This window comes from Salvelinus sp. IW2-2015, linkage group LG12, assembly GCF_002910315.2.
Source record: "Salvelinus sp. IW2-2015 linkage group LG12, ASM291031v2, whole genome shotgun sequence".
Taxonomy (NCBI): domain Eukaryota; kingdom Metazoa; phylum Chordata; class Actinopteri; order Salmoniformes; family Salmonidae; genus Salvelinus; species Salvelinus sp. IW2-2015.
This window is the reverse complement of record NC_036852.1, coordinates 5,701,920-5,719,535: the sequence shown is the minus strand read 5'-3', so window position 1 is coordinate 5,719,535 and position 17,616 is coordinate 5,701,920. Positions and strand designations below refer to the sequence as shown.

At 44.4% G+C, this 17,616-nt stretch overlaps 3 protein-coding genes and 1 pseudogene across 5 annotated transcripts; 1 reads left to right on the top strand and 3 right to left on the bottom strand.

The window, feature by feature from the left end:
* Positions 1 to 2,261, bottom strand: part of LOC111971086 (H(+)/Cl(-) exchange transporter 4-like) — a 13,372-nt pseudogene extending 11,111 nt beyond the window's left edge.
* Positions 2,262 to 3,706: 1,445 nt separating this feature from the next.
* Positions 3,707 to 5,774, top strand: LOC111970932 (putative claudin-24). The gene has a single exon (XM_023997700.1). The coding sequence runs from the start codon at positions 4,062 to 4,064 to the stop codon at positions 4,743 to 4,745; it is 684 nt and encodes a 227-aa protein (XP_023853468.1). The 5' UTR covers positions 3,707 to 4,061; the 3' UTR covers positions 4,746 to 5,774.
* Positions 5,775 to 8,770: 2,996 nt separating this feature from the next.
* LOC111971085 (claudin-34-like) lies at positions 8,771 to 11,831 on the bottom strand. Its single transcript, XM_070445954.1, has one exon. It carries the CDS (start codon positions 10,389 to 10,391, stop codon positions 9,618 to 9,620), a length of 774 nt encoding a protein of 257 aa, XP_070302055.1. The 5' UTR covers positions 10,392 to 11,831; the 3' UTR covers positions 8,771 to 9,617.
* A 94-nt stretch (positions 11,832 to 11,925) lies between these two features.
* On the bottom strand, positions 11,926 to 17,610 carry LOC111970931 (protein Shroom2). 3 transcript variants are annotated; one of them, XM_023997698.1, is made up of 4 exons: positions 17,594 to 17,610; positions 16,099 to 16,279; positions 13,914 to 14,186; positions 11,926 to 13,639 (listed from the first exon to the last, which is right to left on the bottom strand). In XM_023997698.1, the coding sequence occupies exons 1-4, from the start codon at positions 17,602 to 17,604 to the stop codon at positions 13,367 to 13,369; spliced, it is 738 nt and encodes a 245-aa protein (XP_023853466.1). In that variant the 5' UTR covers positions 17,605 to 17,610; the 3' UTR covers positions 11,926 to 13,366. The 3 variants fall into 3 exon arrangements, with proteins under 3 accessions (XP_023853466.1, XP_070302056.1, XP_024003126.1); XM_070445955.1 differs by lacking the exon at positions 17,594 to 17,610 and adding an exon at positions 16,889 to 17,356; XM_024147358.2 differs by lacking the exon at positions 17,594 to 17,610 and adding an exon at positions 16,524 to 16,829.
* Between the last annotated feature and the right edge of the window lie 6 nt (positions 17,611 to 17,616).

Here is a 17,616-nt window from a genome sequence, read left to right as displayed (position 1 = left end):
AAGTTACCCGACGTTGGTCTGAATCCTTTTGATAGGCTTGCCTGTTCCCTTGCGTAGTGTGATCTGTGATCTCGTGCTGTGTGTCCTCCCGTGTAGGACGCTGGCTGGAGTGATCGACCTGGCTGTGGACTGGATGACCGATCTGAAAGAAGGGGTGTGTCTGTCTGCATTCTACTACAGCCACGAGCAGTGCTGCTGGACCTCCAACGAGACCACCTTCGACGACAGAGACAAGTGTCCGCAGTGGCAGAAGTGGGCCGAGCTGATGACCGGTCACTCTGAGGTCAGCAGATCATAACCGCTAACCAGACGTCCTCTTGATTTAAAGCCCCGTACTGCGTTTCCGTTTTAGCCCGACGAACGGCAGCCGTCACGTGGCTAGATAAAGGGTGTGGCTTGGGGAAATGTACCACCTCTCAGTTTCTGAGGTTTATCTTGGTGTTTGTTGTGTAGCGGGTGGATGATTGTGTATCAGGTTGTTAAACCATATATTCCACCTGTTCTTGTTTCTCCAGGGTGCCGGGGCGTATGTGTTGAATTACTTCCTGTATGTGTTTGTGGCGCTATTATCTCTTTCCTGGCTGTGTCTCTAGTAAGAGTCTTTGCCCCTACGCCTGTGGGTCAGGTATCCCTGAGGTGATGTTTTGAAATGGTAGCGTTCACGTAATATTCACAACTCTGGCTGTGTGGCTTTTGATTGGTTGTTAGAGAGCCACGTGTCATGTCATGTGTGTGCAGTATGAATCCCGGCAGCCAGAAGCAAATCTCATGTGCGCCATACTACAAGAGACTAGCGCGGTACCAAAGAGGTCAGACCTTTTGCAGGGTGCCTCTGCGGTTCCTACCTGTGAGCATTCCTATGAGCAGCATCACCACCCATCCTGACCAGGCATCCAGAAGACTCTTAATCAGCTCCCAGTAAGACTCCTTACTCTTGGTGGTGATCTAGAACAACCATCAATCAACCATCAGCGGCAGGTTCAACGGATCATCAGGTTAACATAATCAGGTGGACATCAAGAGTTTTTCTATGGTGATGACAATTATGAAGAAGAGGATGAAGAAGAATTATATCCTCTGGGGATGAAGAAGAAAATGCTTAGAGTGTAGAGCTGGGTGTGGGTGTGTGCTCCCCTCACCTTCCTATGGCGGTCTGTGTCACGTGACTTCTCCCGGAGCCAGTCAATGGTGTGGAAGTCTTCGTAGGTGCTGACATCAGGGAAGGGCTCATCCAGGAAGTCCATCAGGTTCCCAGTACCATTCATCTCCTCTGAGGGAGTGGCCCCAGTACTGCTGGCCCCTGGACAGAGAGACAAAATAAGATTTTGTTATTATTGTCTAATGAAGGACTTCACGCATGTCCGTTTTTATTGTCTAAAGAAGGACTTCACACATGTCCGTTTTTATTGTCTAATGAAGACCTTCACACATGTCCAACGGAGATAAACTTCTGCTTTATCCCAACCCCTCTAAAAGACACACACAGACAGAGGTTGAAGAGACCGCGAACCCAGCCAAGTCTGGTCTCTGATTCTCAACACTGTATGAAGCACTATGCTGCCAATAATGCCCGTGAGATGTATGAAATTGTAATTCTTGGGATCTTGTAATTCGGATCACCAGACAGACCTTGTGATACTGTGTCCAAGTTTTAGCTTCAGTTTGGACATTAGTCCTGGGCAGACAGTGGGCCTATTTTATGTTCTTACAAGCATTTTATTGCTAACTACATTAGCAGCTTACTTGGATAAATGGTCGCTATAATTCTGTGATGTTTTTTTCCCTCTGGGGGTAGCTACGTCATGCAGAGGCAGTGAAAACAGTAACGTTACCGAGCAGTCAAGAATACAAGAGTAGGCTAGCTACTTGCGGGCCATGCATGAATACTGAATTACAAATCATTGATCAGTGACATATGCCTTCATGTAGCTATTAGACATAGCTAGCTATAGCAAGTAMATATGGATGTAATGASACCGATAATGTTAACGTTAATGCAAGTTAAGATTTGGCCAGATATGCGTCAACCTTTATTAATTCTGTCATTATTAGACATGCTATGAAATGCATGCTTACCGTCTCCGTCCATTGTTCACACAACCCGACTCCTCAAAATAAAGACATCTATATCTCTTWGCTATATAATCACCAATATTGAATGCATTTTGATACTGTGTTAGGTTGTCACCAGCCAAACCTGTTCAGAAAATAGAGAGAAGACGTCATAAATGTATGCTTCCCACAATGCATTTGCTCAKCCTGTCAACGCATGAAGGTGGAATTGTGAGTAGTGAAATGGCGACGCCTTGTGGCTGAAATAAAACACTTTTTTATCCGTTAATTCATCTGTGCGTAGGCTACTGTTCACTCAGAGAGACCACCAGACCACTAAACCGCCTCTATAAAGAGGGTTATTTGTGTACTATTGTGTGTTGAAAATGTGTGTTCTTCTCTCCTTGACATGGCCTGCATATTCAGCCTCCTACTTGGGTCACAAGCTCTGTATGTCAGAGATCTGATACAGGAAAAAGGAATGTATATCACCGGATATTGTTCCAAATCAAAGAAATGCACCACTTTGAGTGCCTCTGTATACTAAAACAATCACTTGATTTCTTTAAAATAGCACTTAATAGACGGGCTATTTAATGTATTTGATCAATTCAGAGTGCAGCAGCATAGCTTGTTTTGTCTTTTTAGTTGATATAGCAACCAAAGGATCGGATGTCTTCTCCCATTTCCATCAGCCTTATTTTAAAAGGTAGACACGGTCAGTAATTCCGTAAACTTAAATAGCATTTTCACCCTGTTTGTGTGTGTTCAGTGGCGTCATGCCCATAAAGGGCACATTAACCGCCTCCAACGTTGTTTAAGAAACATTGTCAGTACGTCCAACCGGCCTCACAAGCGCAGACCATGTGTAACCACGCTAGCCCAGGACCTCCGCGTCCAGCTTCTTCACCTGCGGTATCGTCTGAGACCAGCCACCCGGACAGCTGATGAAACTGATTAGTATTTCTGTCTGTAATAACGCCCCTTTGTGGGGYAAAACTCATTCTGATCGGCTCGGCCTGGCTCCCCAGTGGGTGGGCCTGGCTTCCAAGCGGATGGGCCTGTGCCCTTCCAGGCCTATCCATGTCTACGCCCCTGCCCAGTCATGTGAAATCCATAGATTAGGGCCTAATGAATTTATTTGAATTGACAAATTCCCTTATATGAACTGTAACTTTGTAAAATCGATTAAATTGTTTAAACGCATTACATTTTTGTTCGGTATAATTTGGCAAAGCTATGTAGCCTATTGATTCCTTCTTGATGAATAAATCAAATATTTTTGACATAGAATTAGCCATTATGATTATGGTTCTAGATTGCAGGGGGAAATGTTCTTTCGGGTGTTTGAAAAATGCTTAATTCTTCCAGAGGAGAATCATTATGTCCCCCCATATCCCCCCATCCTCACATACTCACATGACACCCCTTTGTGTGTGTGTGTGTGTATGTTTTGTGAAATAAATCTGCATTTTTATAACATCCTGTCTGCAATTTAAAAGCATCCTTCGTAGGCTACAACCTCCTGACTGTGTGTGTGGAAATGGGCATCACCATAGATCTGAATGATGCTGTTGTTCAATGCGTCTGACTCTCACTCAGTCACTCTCTCCTGACCACTGAGCAAAGCAGCGGCGGAAGCGAGCCTCCAAGGGGAGGGCAACATGTCAGCAAGCCGCTACTTTCCTCCTCTCCACTGCAGATGATGTGTGCATGTTTTGAGTGAGCTACTGATCGCTTGAAGAAGTTACTCCCTCCCAGCCCATGCTGGTAGTTGTAAACCCTAATTGGGCGTACYGTCTTTTGAACAAATTGAGCCTCGATAGGAACCTACTGGCCGTAGCTTCCTCTCGCTTCAACTGGCTGTAGTTCAGAAAGACAGGAGTAGAGAGAAGCTGTCGGGAGCCCTGGCTGCAGCTGACTGTGGCACAGAGAGACAGGGGGAGCAGGCAACTCGGGAGCCAGAGCTAAGCTGAGCCGGAGAGTGGCCTCTCAGAGTGGGCAGCACTATGGATCCGGGGGTGTGCGTTCTGGAACTCCTCGGGATCCTCTTCTCTATTGGTGCCTGGATCTGCTCGCTGGCCACCACCATCATGTCCACCTGGCTGACCCTGTCCACCGACCTGCTGCCCGCGGAGAGCTACGAGCTGGGCCTGTGGGAGACGTGTGTGGTGCAGGACCTTGGAATTCTGGAGTGCAGACCGTATGACAGTCTCCTCGGCCTGCCTCCGGACATTAAACTAGCCCGGATCCTCATGTGTGTAACAGTGGCCACGGGCCTCCTGGGTCTCCTGCTAGCCATTCCTGGAATCTACTGGATCAACAGCTGCAACCAGGGGCCTGAGGGGTTGAGGGTGAAGAGATTGATGAAGATGCTGGGGGGGATATTGTGCTTGGTCGCAGGGATACTGGGTCTCATACCTGTCTCTTACATCGCTCACCTGACGGTCATGCGGTTCTTCGATGAGGCCGTGCCGGCCATRGTGCCGCGCTGGGAGTTTGGGGATGCCCTGTTCTGTGGCTGGACGGCGGGGTTTCTACACCTGGTGGCTGGCTCTCTGCTGGTCACCTCCTGCGTGTGCCTACAAGAGGAACCCTGCACCTTACAAATGCCTATACCGCTACCGAGAAGACATACATACGTACACACTACCAATACCCCACATAGGAAGAGGTCCATGGAATATGTTTGATGAGCTATTGAGAAGTGAGAACAGTAATCTCAGTAGCCTCTGCCCTGTCTCTATCAATGGAGAATAAAACACTGCTTATCTAAAGCTTTTTCATGCTTATTTACATTAGCTATAGTTATTGAGTACACTTGCTGGGACAAATCTTTCTCCATATATTGAGACAGAATGCTGGTACTTATTTCAATCACTCGAACAGGGTTTTGTGCATGTCATGTTTGCAAAAATATCACCTACTGTACATTTATCAAACAGAAATTCTTCATGGAACCAAAGAGACAACAGCTTTAAAAGCTGCCATTTTCTTCCTAATACGTCGCTGTGCCTACTGTTGGCACTGTGGAAGAGATAGTGTGCAATGGTGCCAGAGAATTTGATGACAAGCAGTATATCGTCTGTGAAAGGACTGTAAACTACAATTCTGACCAAGGTTGATTATTCTGTATGTCAATGTCAATGATTGCCTTGGATATCATATTTTATCGCAATACCAATAATTTTTTACAGCATCTATCATCCTTATTGTCCAATAACTAAATTAAACCAGTTTGAATAGAGCTGGTTTCTCACTAGCAAGTGCATAAAAAATATATCCCTTCTTGATATTCTACACAGTTACTCAATCAACAATGCATTACAGGAATAATTAATCAAGTTGTAAATAGAACAAACAGAAAAAGTATAACATTATATTGTAGAAAGAAAATAATAATTAATGTGAGGAATGCACTAAGTATTTGGGAATGTGTGTTTCAAATGGTGAAATATCAGGACTTGCTTGRAACAACTTGACAAGACAATGACTTCATGGATATTTGAGGATCTGATTGTATTTGTTTCATTTCTGCTGAAATTTCCACTATACATTCTCTCTAGTTAGAGGCCAATATTACTGATTTACCACATAGATTATATCAAATATATACCAATATACATTATACTGTATATTGCTCTGTAGTGGTTTTCTGACTCTGAATTGATCAGACATTATAGTGCCACAAGGCTACATATCCTACACCAGTTATATCCATACCGTGGAGAAATCTGAATATTAAAAAAAGTTTATATTATCAAATAAAGAAAAAAATGACAAAAACCTGCCCATGATTCATTCCTAAGCATCACAAAACACCTGCTTGTGTTACACAAGCTCAAACTGTTGCTAGACAACGATGAGGAAGTGAGTTTAAGTAAGGTGAGATGACAGACCAAGTCCAGTGGAAACGGAGCTTAAGTCTAATTCCTGCTGATTTGGGTCTTGGTTCCTGGGCTAAGCTGTAGTTAATGAACATCATAATAATGATACGTAATGTGAGGAATGTCAGATTTCCTGGACATCGCCCATTACACACAAGCTTGGCTCAGGCAGCGTCAGGTTCTTATACTTCATTTTTTATAATCATTTCTCCTTTATTATATTTAGCCCAGCTGAGTCCCATTGCAGATATGAATCCTTCTCAAGGGTTTCCCTGCGGAACCAACAGCCGTAAAGTAATCTTCCTGCTCTATTTCAATGCCGCTATTAATTCCAGTTTCAATGAGCCACTATTTCCCTATGCAGTTGTATTACTTTTGACCAGGACGCCATGCAGGCGCTGTCAAAAGTAGTGCGCACTATTTAGGGAATAGGGCGTGCCATTTGGTCCTGGTATTATACGCACACTTGCTCCCGAGTGTGCTCTGCTACAGTTCTCCCAAGGTCTTCCAATTACGAGGACCCCCGCCTGAGCTTTGCAAAAGCCTCGACTGCTCCCCCCGCCTCCTGTGTCCATGTTGTACATCTGAAAGATTCCATTGTTGTCCCCTCACAATGGAAGTCATTATAGCTTCCTATGCTAATCGCTTGACTCTATCATAGGCAGTGGTTGGTCCTACATCAGAGAAACACATGGAGCCAACCACTATATTGTAAACAGCAAACAGCTCTGTTGTCACATGTCACTTTGAAACACAAATGAAAGGAACGTTCGAAACCATTCTATCCTACTTCAATCTCACAGTCACAGAACAACCACAACAGCTCTGTTGTAACAGTGCTGATACAGTTATGTTCCTTTCTCAGCAGATTGTTGAAATGCCTTGTGGAGATGTCTATCGCTTGGTGGTTAATGATTTAGGGTCAGGTGGTTAGGGTCACTATTAACGGTTAGGGTTAGGTCTGGTGGTTAGGTCCTATTACGGTTAGGTTTGGGTTACGGGTTAAGGACGGTTAGGTTCTGGTTAGCGGTTAAGGACAGTTAGGTTCTGGTTACGGGTTAAGAATTAGGTTGTTACGGTTAAGGCAGGTTAGGTTCTTGGTTACGGGTTAAGGACAGGTTAGGTTCTGGTTACGGCGTTAAGGACAGGTATCGGTTCTGGTTACGGGTTAAGGACAGGTTAGGTTTGGTTATCGGGCTTAAGGACAGTTAGGTTCTGTTACGGGTTAAGACAGGTTAGTTCTGGGTGATCTATGAGTTCAATGAGATGTATCGATCTATTCCTTCACTATCAACGGAACGTACCAACTTTAGTTTGTTACAGAGTCATTACAAAAATAGTACTGTATGTTCAGTCTTAACAAACATCGTAATCCCCCCCCCCCCCTAAAACATTATGCTGAAGGCAATAAGGAGGAGGTAAGACAATGAAGTCAATGCTCTGAGGACAATAACTGAGAACTTCAATGCCAGGGCGAGTGATTACACAACGGTGGGGAATCCAGAACATGTTACACAACATCTACAGAACAATAAACCTGTCATCTCCTTTCAACCTTCTATCTTAATGCCTGAGATTTACGTCAGCCACACCACTATACCACGCAGCTATACTGTAGTAACGCTATGCTAAATACAGACTAGTCCAGGGCTCTCCAAGTTAACCCTGTTCCTGGACAGCTACTGTCCTGTAGGTTTTCACGCCAACCTTAATCTAGCGCACCGGATTCTAATAATTAGCTGGTTGATTAGATGAATCAGGTTAGTTACAACTGTGGTTGGAGCAAAATCCTACATGAACAGGGTTGGAGAGCCCTGGACTAGAGACTAGACCCACAATCAGGTACTTTAATATCCTTATTCTGCCTATGATGAGGGTGTGTCCTGCCCACTATAAAGGCCTCTGCCTCCTTCAGCCAGACCACAACCAATCGGCTCAATGAGTTCCTCTGCAGACAAAGAAAAGTGTTGGACTCCTGACTGACAAAGCTATTTTTTTCCCTCCCAACACAGTGTGCTGTCCACTGGATCTGACTGTTCTGACTTTCAGCCAGAGTAACAATCCCCACTGTGATGGTCCTTACTCCTGCTTTGAGAGGTCTGGTCAAGGACTCACCTGCCCTGCCACTGCCAGTCTCAGCCTCTTCTCCTGCACTGTTCACATGTACAGGGCCCAAATGACTCAAATAGAGGCTTCACAATACACATCACTTCTTCTTGGCCTCTGGTGTCTTAATTTTTTTAACCATAGTTAAGGAGGACATTATTTTTTTTAACTTGTCAAAGCAAGTAAAAAACCTGAATAAAAACCTTTAAAAACCTGAATAAAAACCTTTAAAATCCTCAAAAGAGAGCAATGAATGAACAAATTTGGGAAAAAATCTAATCCCCTCCTCTTCCATAGCACAATCAAATGGATTATGTGATTTTGTGGGACTGCGACTGTCAAAACACCTACGACTGTTTCTGCCAGAGCCATATTTGACTTTAACACGATAACACCTTACGGCTGCTAACGGAAGCCTCGTTACCAGGAAACAATGTGGTCTGTGTGTTCTAATAGGGGCAGACAGTGGATGTATCCCTAATTACACCCTTTTCCCTTTATAGTGCACCACATTTGGTCTCTGGTCCAAAGTAGTGCACTATATAGGGAATAGGGTGCCACTTGGGACATTTTCAGTTAGTAACTACCCAGAGTTCACCAGTCAGTGGGGGAGCTCTACAGACTGCAAGGCACAGTCAGGGATAGAGGATAATTGAGGTCCTTGCCGTACTGTCTAAAACCAGACTGAGGAACAATCCTGTTGCTACTGCACATCAAAACAAATACAGTGTGTGATAAAATTGTATTGATTAAAACATTGTCTCTTTTAAATCACATGATTTATCACAACTATTTCTGACTGAATTGTGTATGTGTATAACATTGTACCTGGTCAAGAGCCCTTAAAAGTTGAAGAATACATTTTCAATATGATCAAATAAACAGCAACAGTACAAATTTTGCATAATTTACAAAGAAACACATTCAATGGCATCAGCAATACAAATATGAAATGTAAAACATATTTAATGTAATCCGTTTTCAAACTCCCTTTGGAGTGATTGCAAGGCAATGACTAAAGACAAGTGTGTTGCAAGTACAGCCTCAAAAGAGAGTGTGTGTGTGTGTGTGTGTGTGTGTGTGTGTGTGTGCTCCCAATTACTGCTACTCTAATGTTACGAATCAATGTATGATCAATGTAATGACATATTTTAAAGGTGCAATCTGCAGTTCAAACAATAACAAAGTGACCATCCATCCATGATACCGAAAATATAGTTTTAACCACGATGACGCTATACAGTGTTTGTTTAAAATTACATTTTTTACAAACAATGGAGTAAAACAAGCTTACATTTGGGGTTCTGATGGGGAATGATAGTTAAACTAAGCTCATGATGCATTTATAAATGATATTCTTCAAGAATCAATGGGTGTACACTGAGTATACAAAACATTAAGAACACCTGCTCTTTCCACGACAGACTGACCAGGTGAAGGCTATTMATGTCACTTGTTCTGAGGGGTTCTCATACTAACCATATAGGTTTCATCAAACGTCTATTCCTTTGTTATGTCACATCACTTCAATGCTTCAAATACAACATAGGATATGGTCAACTCACACAAAAATCACAAGTGCTCATCAAAGTGGAAGGCAGGATTGTCCCTGGCCTGAGAGTTACTCGGATTATCCCTACTGTGTCCCACAGACCCAGGGGACAATGTCCCAACACTTGACCCATCAAAGTGTCTTGCCTCTGGACAAGAAGGCTCCACTCTGGGTCCCATCTTGACAGGGAACCTGTAGAGGATGAAGATAACTCCACTGACGATCATCATAAACGACCCTATGATCCCGACCCCGATACCTGCCCCCGGGTTCTGGGTCACAGGTGCAGGGGGCATGTGGAAGTTCGAAGGGAACGCTATTGTTTGATTGGTCACCACTGAGTTCAGGTTCCACAGGAGAGGTATGAGAAAACACACAGCTGACAACAAGCAGAGAGTACCAGCCACCGCGAACGCACAGCGGATAGGCGTCTGCTTCTCCTGTCCGAAATAGACGCTCCTGAGGGCGTAGACGGCGGRGGCGTTCCCACAGAACCCCACGACCAGCCCTAGCAGAGTGAGCACCTGGGCCGTGGCGACCTCCGGGGGCGTGAAGGAGTCAGACAGCGCCATACTCTGACAATACATGACCCTGAACCCAGAGGTCACGAGTGTATGGCTATAGAAACACACCCTCCAGATCCCGACCCAGGCCTCTCCTGAGGTGATGAAGTCGGACACGTGCCAGACCCTCCACTGGATGAGTCCAAGGGTCACCGCGGTAAGGACCCAACCCACGACGCTCAACCACAGGCTGACGAACTGAGGGTGAGCCGTGTGAACCAGGTATGTCATATCACAACACACTGAGAGTCTCACCTTAAACGGACAGCCAAGATAATCCACCGACAGTCCTCTTAGTCTGCCTACAGACAAACAACATCTTCTGATCAGATGAACTGAAGCCCCATCATCTCAGACAGAGCTCATCTCAGAGAGCTGCCGTATTGAATGAACAGCGATCTATTAAATGATCCTCTTTTTCACCCTCAGACTCCGGACTCACACCTCATATTAAGGAAGAGGCTTGGATACGTTGTCGCTTTCCCAGATCCGGTCCTGCTGTCTCTAGGATGGAAAACAAAGCACCTGCTTCCCTCTGAGAGGTAAGAAAAAGCATGGATGTGGTGAGAGCAGGCAGCTAACACACCTGTGAATGTGAAGAGCCTCAACACAATACATACTTGAGGAAAGACAAAAAGTGAGAGAACAATGACTGAGGCAACTGTTGCCATGACACAGTCTACAAACAGGGAAATTACAATGGGGATTAAATGCAGTGGATCGGGACACATTAATTAGATGTTGTCAATAGGCTATATGTCCCCATTTGAACTACCTCAAAGGCTGTAGTATGACCCAGGTTTATTGCATGCCATAATGTAACACAATCAGCATTTGTAAGAGTATGACGAATGTGGGATAATAACAGGGAATTTATGTCATAACTGAGGTAGGTGTTCAAATGAACAAATTAGACACATGCAGTAAGGGGAAGGGGAATACCTAGCCAGTTGTACAACTGAATTCCTTCAACTGAAATGTGTCTTCCGCATTTAACCCAACCCCTCAATCAGAGAGGTGCGGGGGGCTGCCTTAATCAAAATCCACGGCGCCCGGGGAACAGTGGGTTAACTGCCTTGCTCAAGGGCAGAAGAACAGATTTTTACCTTGTCAGATCAGGGGATTCGATCCAGCAACCTTTCAGTTACTGGCCCAACGGTCTAACCACTAGACTACCTAACCAATAATAGTATGTGAAAACATTGATTGAATATAATACAGTGGGTTAAACCATATAGTATACTTTTAGAAAACCTTGACTAATGTCATTAAACAACGTAATCCCCACGTCTACATTGAGCACCCAAGAAAATTGTCTAAAAATTGCCTTTATAAATCAACTGTATGACGTAATTGCAGGACAAAGCATGCTAGATCGATAATAAAATACACAGGATGTGCTGATGAATCAAATACAAACTGACATCTGACAAACAACACCTTACCTCTGTTCTGACAGGTTAGTAGTGATGAGAGCTACAGACCAGTAGTCAGTGTGCCGGCCATCAATCGTCCTGGATTCATTTTTATACCACTGTAAACACGACCGACGCTTCGTCATTTTCTACTACATAAAGTCACAGTCATAACAGCTCTGTTAATGATTGACTCTTCAATTGCTATTCACCAGAAAGAGGAAAGGGAAGGTGGGGCTAATTAACCGATCCTACATCAGGCCACACTTAAAACCCGGCCATTTATTAACCTAGTCATTGTTGTTATGGCCACTGGCAGGTTGGCTAATAAGCTCACAAATACCAAGACCATCAGTCATACTGTTTATTGTCTTCAAATTGATGTGAGAGTACAATGCATGTATGTATGGTTATACAAAGCATGGACATACAAATCCTTCAGTGTTCACAGTGGCAGACGCCCAGGCACAACGTCAGGTTGAGATAGGTCCCTAACCATGGGAATTATGGGACTATAAAGTGCTATTTCGGTCTTTGATTTGAAGATCAATTTATTGGTAAATTGCACCTTCCGCTTTTAACCCAACTCCTCCAAAAGGAAACTGCCTTTGAAAATACACATACATGTTTTGGAGTGGTGCAGGGGTCTGCCACACTGGGTACCCAGGGAGCTGTTGTTGTGGGGGAGGGTTTTAAGTGCCTTGCTCAAGGGAAAAATGGCATGCAATGGCATCTAGGATTTGATTCCAGCAACCCTCCAATGCCAACTCACTACCCGACAGATTTTTCCTATCAGAAACTGGCAACTCTCTGGTTCACCTCTATAACCAGGTTACCTGCTGCCCAGAACTGATTTCAAACGTTTAATTACCTTTTTATACTTTTGGAATTAAAAAGACCAGTAACCATCAATCCCAGCACATGAGTAAGAAATAAACATTGTCAAGGAATACCATACTATTGTACGGGAAGTGGGGCCTGAGAACAAGATTGGTTGAAAACAGACACATCTGTGCTGTAGCTATTAGTGTTGTGTGTAATATGATGAAAGACAAGTACTGTTTTGGCAAATATGAAAATAACTTTAGACTTCTGAACCAAACCAGCAATGTCCCAATGAGGAAAAACCCTGTTAATGATCTAATTATAAAACCTATACTTCACAATAAGAATATATATCATTTTTGTATTGTAATTAACTACAACGTAGGTTTATAGGTGAGTTTACCTGAAATGTCAAGTCATCTGTAAATATTTAAAAGGCTACAATAAATTACTAAATACATCTTTCAAACACGCATTATATAAAACAGAGACGCTCCGCCTCGTCTTGAGAATCATTTGAGAGCATAGGCCTTACCATGAGGCCTCACCAACATCCCTGAATCAAACACATTTAGCGAAGCAAATTCCTCTAAGGAGCTACTTTAAATCCAGAAACGGGGTATTTCTTTCAGCACAGAAAKACAGCTCCTGTCTGTACTGTGGAACTGAAATGTAACAGGCTTCAAGTCAGTCAGTCAACTACAACAAAGCACACAGAAAATCCTCCATCATATCCAAGTCCAACAGCACCTCTCTGAGGCTCTCTAGTGGCCAATCTGTGTCAGTACACCACATCACCTTGTCAGAAGGAATAGACTAAATGAGACCCCTGGGACATCCCGACTCTGATGTCACCCGATTGAAGTTGAAAGGTTAGGGTAGGGGTTAAGGTTAGGGTAGGGGTTAAGGTTAGGGTAGGGGTTAAGGTATGGACGTCCCAAGGATCTCGGATTGCACTAACAATCATCAGAACAGCAGCCTCTGCTCCAACAATAAACTATCCAGCAGACATTTCAGCTGCTCCTCTCCCAGTTTGATCTTGTCGTCCAGCTTGCGCTGCTCGATGATGAGGGCTGACTTCATCTTGACAAAGTGCTGGTAGTCTGCCAGGCTCTCGTGGCTGAGGTGAGCAGCCATGATGCTGTAAACCAGGCGCTCCCGCCGGTCAAGGTTCTCCTTGAGCTCTTTGGCGTCTTCGTGTTGTCTGATCAACAGCTTCCTCTTCTCTGACAGGGTGCGCTGAGAGAGGGAGGGCAGACAGAGGGGGCAGATCTGTAGGAGGGATACTAAAAAAATGCAGGCAAGCAACTTCCTGATTAACTTACAGTACACACATCAGTTAATGTTGAACATGAATATTGTAAGTTGGTAAATGCAAACATCCCTTTAGTCTGGTTTGTAATACCACTATAGCTTTGAGCTAATGCGGATGAGTGTTAACCAGCTAATCCTGCCTCACGAGTAGCGTGGGGAGTGAGCAATGTCTTGCCTTAACCTCCACCCTAGCCCCTACCTTCTCTTCTGGTGTGGTATCTTCCTCCAGACTGTTGAGAGCGTTCTCCACCCTGGCCAGTCGGCCGGACAGGGAGAGCAGCAAACTGACCACCTTGTCCAGATCTCCCACGAACATCCTGAACTTGTCCAGCTCGTTGGGCTTGCAAACCCTCTGCACCATGGCCTCCACCTCGTCCCCCAGAGAGTTGTTATCGTGGACGTCCTCCTGAAGGCTCCCCCTGGCCTCGCGCAGCACCTGCAGCTTCTTACTCAGGCTGTCAATCAGCTCTTGCTGTGGGGAGAAAGACAGGGACACACAAGGAGATGACATTCAAGAGAGCCATTTCACATACTGGATAGTACTTGAAGCACTATCAGACCTGCCAACCCTGTCCAACTTAGAGTACCAGAAAATTGGTGATTCAAAGTTGTGCGCATAACACAAGCCAAATTGGGGTCCCCCCCATGCTGGTGCGTGGCTGTTTGYGAGTCTGATGCACTTATAGAATTGTACCAAATCAAGTCTAAAAGGTTGAAATACCTTCTTTCTTGACAGCATTCCATTTACACATATGGTAAAAGTCACTAACAAGATGTAACTAGAAAGCACACACAACGGGCCTTCTTCTTGGAAATGACATGTACAGTGTAGAATGGAGATAATTATCTATAACGTTTTTCTTAGCACATTCCCCCTAAGTTTAGTCTCTACAGTGGAGGAACTCTTGTCACTTCTCAAACAGCTCACAAGTAGTGGCTTTTTAGACACGGTTCCTAGTCAACACTAAAAAGCAAAATCCTTTTGAATAAACAAAAGCAAATGATCACACAGACCGCAAACTGACTACAGGCTGCCGCAAAGGGAATCTGACCGCTGTTCTCTAGAAGAGTCTGGTGTTTCGGTGCCTAATACCAGACACTCATTCATTTTTCATCGCGCAGTCGTCTAAACTCCCGACTCCATTTAATGCCAAGATGTTAATATTTATTATTGATTATACTGTAATGAAACAAGGCAGGGAGCAGGTTTCGAACCCTCGACCTTCTAACCCGAAGTCCAGCGCGCTATCGACTGTGCTGCAAAAACATGCTCGTGCGACAGAGTCGATATCCGCGCTTATAAACCCAATCCTTTTGTAATGTTTTTTGTGACGTGGATCATAATTACAGTCTATCAGGTTGCGTGATCCTCGTCATGTTACGTGGAAAATACAACTAAAGGGACGCAGAATTAAATGTACATCACATTCCAGTTACTGCGACCAGTTACTTTTCGTATTTGGATTTAATTTCTTTCACTAGCAAATGCGAGTGAACTGCTGGCACTTTAGAGCCCACTGAATGTCCATCTTATGTTCTCTAACGTTAGCTTGAAACAATCAGTGTTTACCTTCCCACAACACACAGAGTCGAAAAGGGATTTGTCCATGTGTTTYCGTACAGCTGACAGTCAGGAAACTCAGCATCACAACAAACAGGAGGGGCAGACACCGGGTAGCTACGTCCAATAATGATGTATTCATCTCCATGTCCTTTGACACAAACTTTGTACATGTCTGTGTGTTGCAGCTCGAGAARCTGGATGTTAGATTTACTCAGTGGATTTATTTTTATTCAAATGTATAATCAGGTCCTATTCATTTCTGCATACTTTTAACTTGGATCTCATACCCATGTACATGGACAGATAATTGCATAGTTGGTAAGCAAAATGCGTGCATGTTGGCAGGTCTGCACTATTCCTTGATCCTGGTCCTGGAGAGCTGCAGAACGGCAGGTTTTTGTCTTGGCTCAGCAGTGAACCACATTCAACTAACCAAAGTGTTGAAGATCAGTTGAATTGGGTATTACGACGAAAGCTGCAGTCCTGTGACTCTCCAGGAGCTGGATTGATGATCAGTGATTGATATGGCATGAAACAGTCAGTAATAATATGTTATATTGTCACATACACCAGACAGCTGCAGTGAAATGTGTTGTTTTAGAGCAGGGCTCTTCAATATTGTTCCTGGAGAGCTACTGTCCTGTAGGTTTTCACTCCAATCTTAATCTAGCGGACCTGATTCAATAATTAGCTGGTTGATTAGAATCAGGTTAGTTACAACTGGGGTTGGAGCAAAAAACCTACCGGAGGATAGCTCTCCAGGAACCGGGTTGGAGAAACCAGTTTTACAGGGTCAGTGTACTATGCTGTGTCTCTGTACCTTCTTGCTGGCCAGGTCGATGTCCAGTTCGTCCTCTGAGTCTTGCTCCAGCTCCTCCAGCTCGTCCTCCTGCATGTCCTTCATCTTGTTGAGGAGCTCAGCCTTGGGGGCAGATGTACTGTAGTAGGTGGAGCTGGTCACCAGGGACCCTGTGGCAGCAGACATGCCCCCCTCCTCTCTCCTGGAAGGGATGGAGACAGAAAGCAGAGGGTTATTTAACCAATAAGGCCCAAGGACGTATGGTATATGGCCAATATACCACGCCTAAGGGCTGTTCTTAAGCACAACACGAAGCGGAGTCCCTGGATACAGCCCTTAGCCGTGGTATATTGGCCATATACTCCAGAGGTGCCTTATTGCTGTTATAAACCGGTTACCAACATAAATATAAAAGTCATTTTGAGTCATTATTATCTGATACACACGTCTGGAATTCTGTTTTAGCCAATCAGCATCCAGGACCCAAACTACTGTGGCAGACCAGGGGGTTTGGTCAAGACGTTTACCCAGATCAGACACGGACAGAGAAGGATTAGCTCAGTTAAGGGTGTTTATTTAAATAATAAATCAAAAGAAAAAGGATAGGTCTCTCCCATGAGACCCTCTCCGGGATACCGTCTTCTGGGCTCCGGGTCTGGCTGTATCCTGTCGGGCACAAAACTGAACTCCCTCGTTACCTCTGCAACAACAACATGGGAGTCCTTTCTTCCCCACCCTCCCTGTGTGCTGCCCTTCTGGCAGCTTTATGGGCCTCGCACAGCTGGTGAGCAATCCGCCCTTGATTACTCACCAGCTCCCAATCAGCCCCAATTAGTCCTGGCTGGAGAGCCCGTCGAGACCTGGCACGTCCAGCAGATGGAGCCATCGCCTCATGATGTATACTCCATCTGTTACCAGGCCTCGACAAGTCTCCCCCTGGTGCCTGACCTGCTGTACGCCACACTACCCAGTTCATAACTCTGGTTATTAGTACTGTATATTCCCTATGTAGTGCAATACTATTGAGAAGAAAGTAGGCAATAGGATGTCATGTGAAATGCAGGAGGTGACAGCTCAGTATCAATGGGCCAGAACAACTCCTACAGTTGTAAAATCTCAGAGAGGTCGGTTCAAATTGTAGGTAAAATGGAAGGTTTATGCCCCTCCTCCATTGTGTTCAGTTGTAGTCTGTGGTTTAATATAGTGCCAACAGGGGGCATCTGTGTAAAGTGTTTAGAATTGAAATAACTTGTTTTTGTCATGTATACATTTCCCTCTACACATCCTCTCAATGGGAAGAAACATTAACACCCCATAATGTGTTTTTTAACTCATCTGAACAAATACCTCTGAAGTGGGAGAGGAAGTCAGTCTGATAAAAACGCAATTACAAAAAAAATACACAGCACCATGTGTGATTATCTAGATGATGTTATGACTACCAGTAAATGCTCAGTTAATTTGTTCATAAATGTTATATTTCTGGACTGCCAGATCCCATTCCCAGTCAGCTCACCTGTCATCCATGCCCCTGGGCGG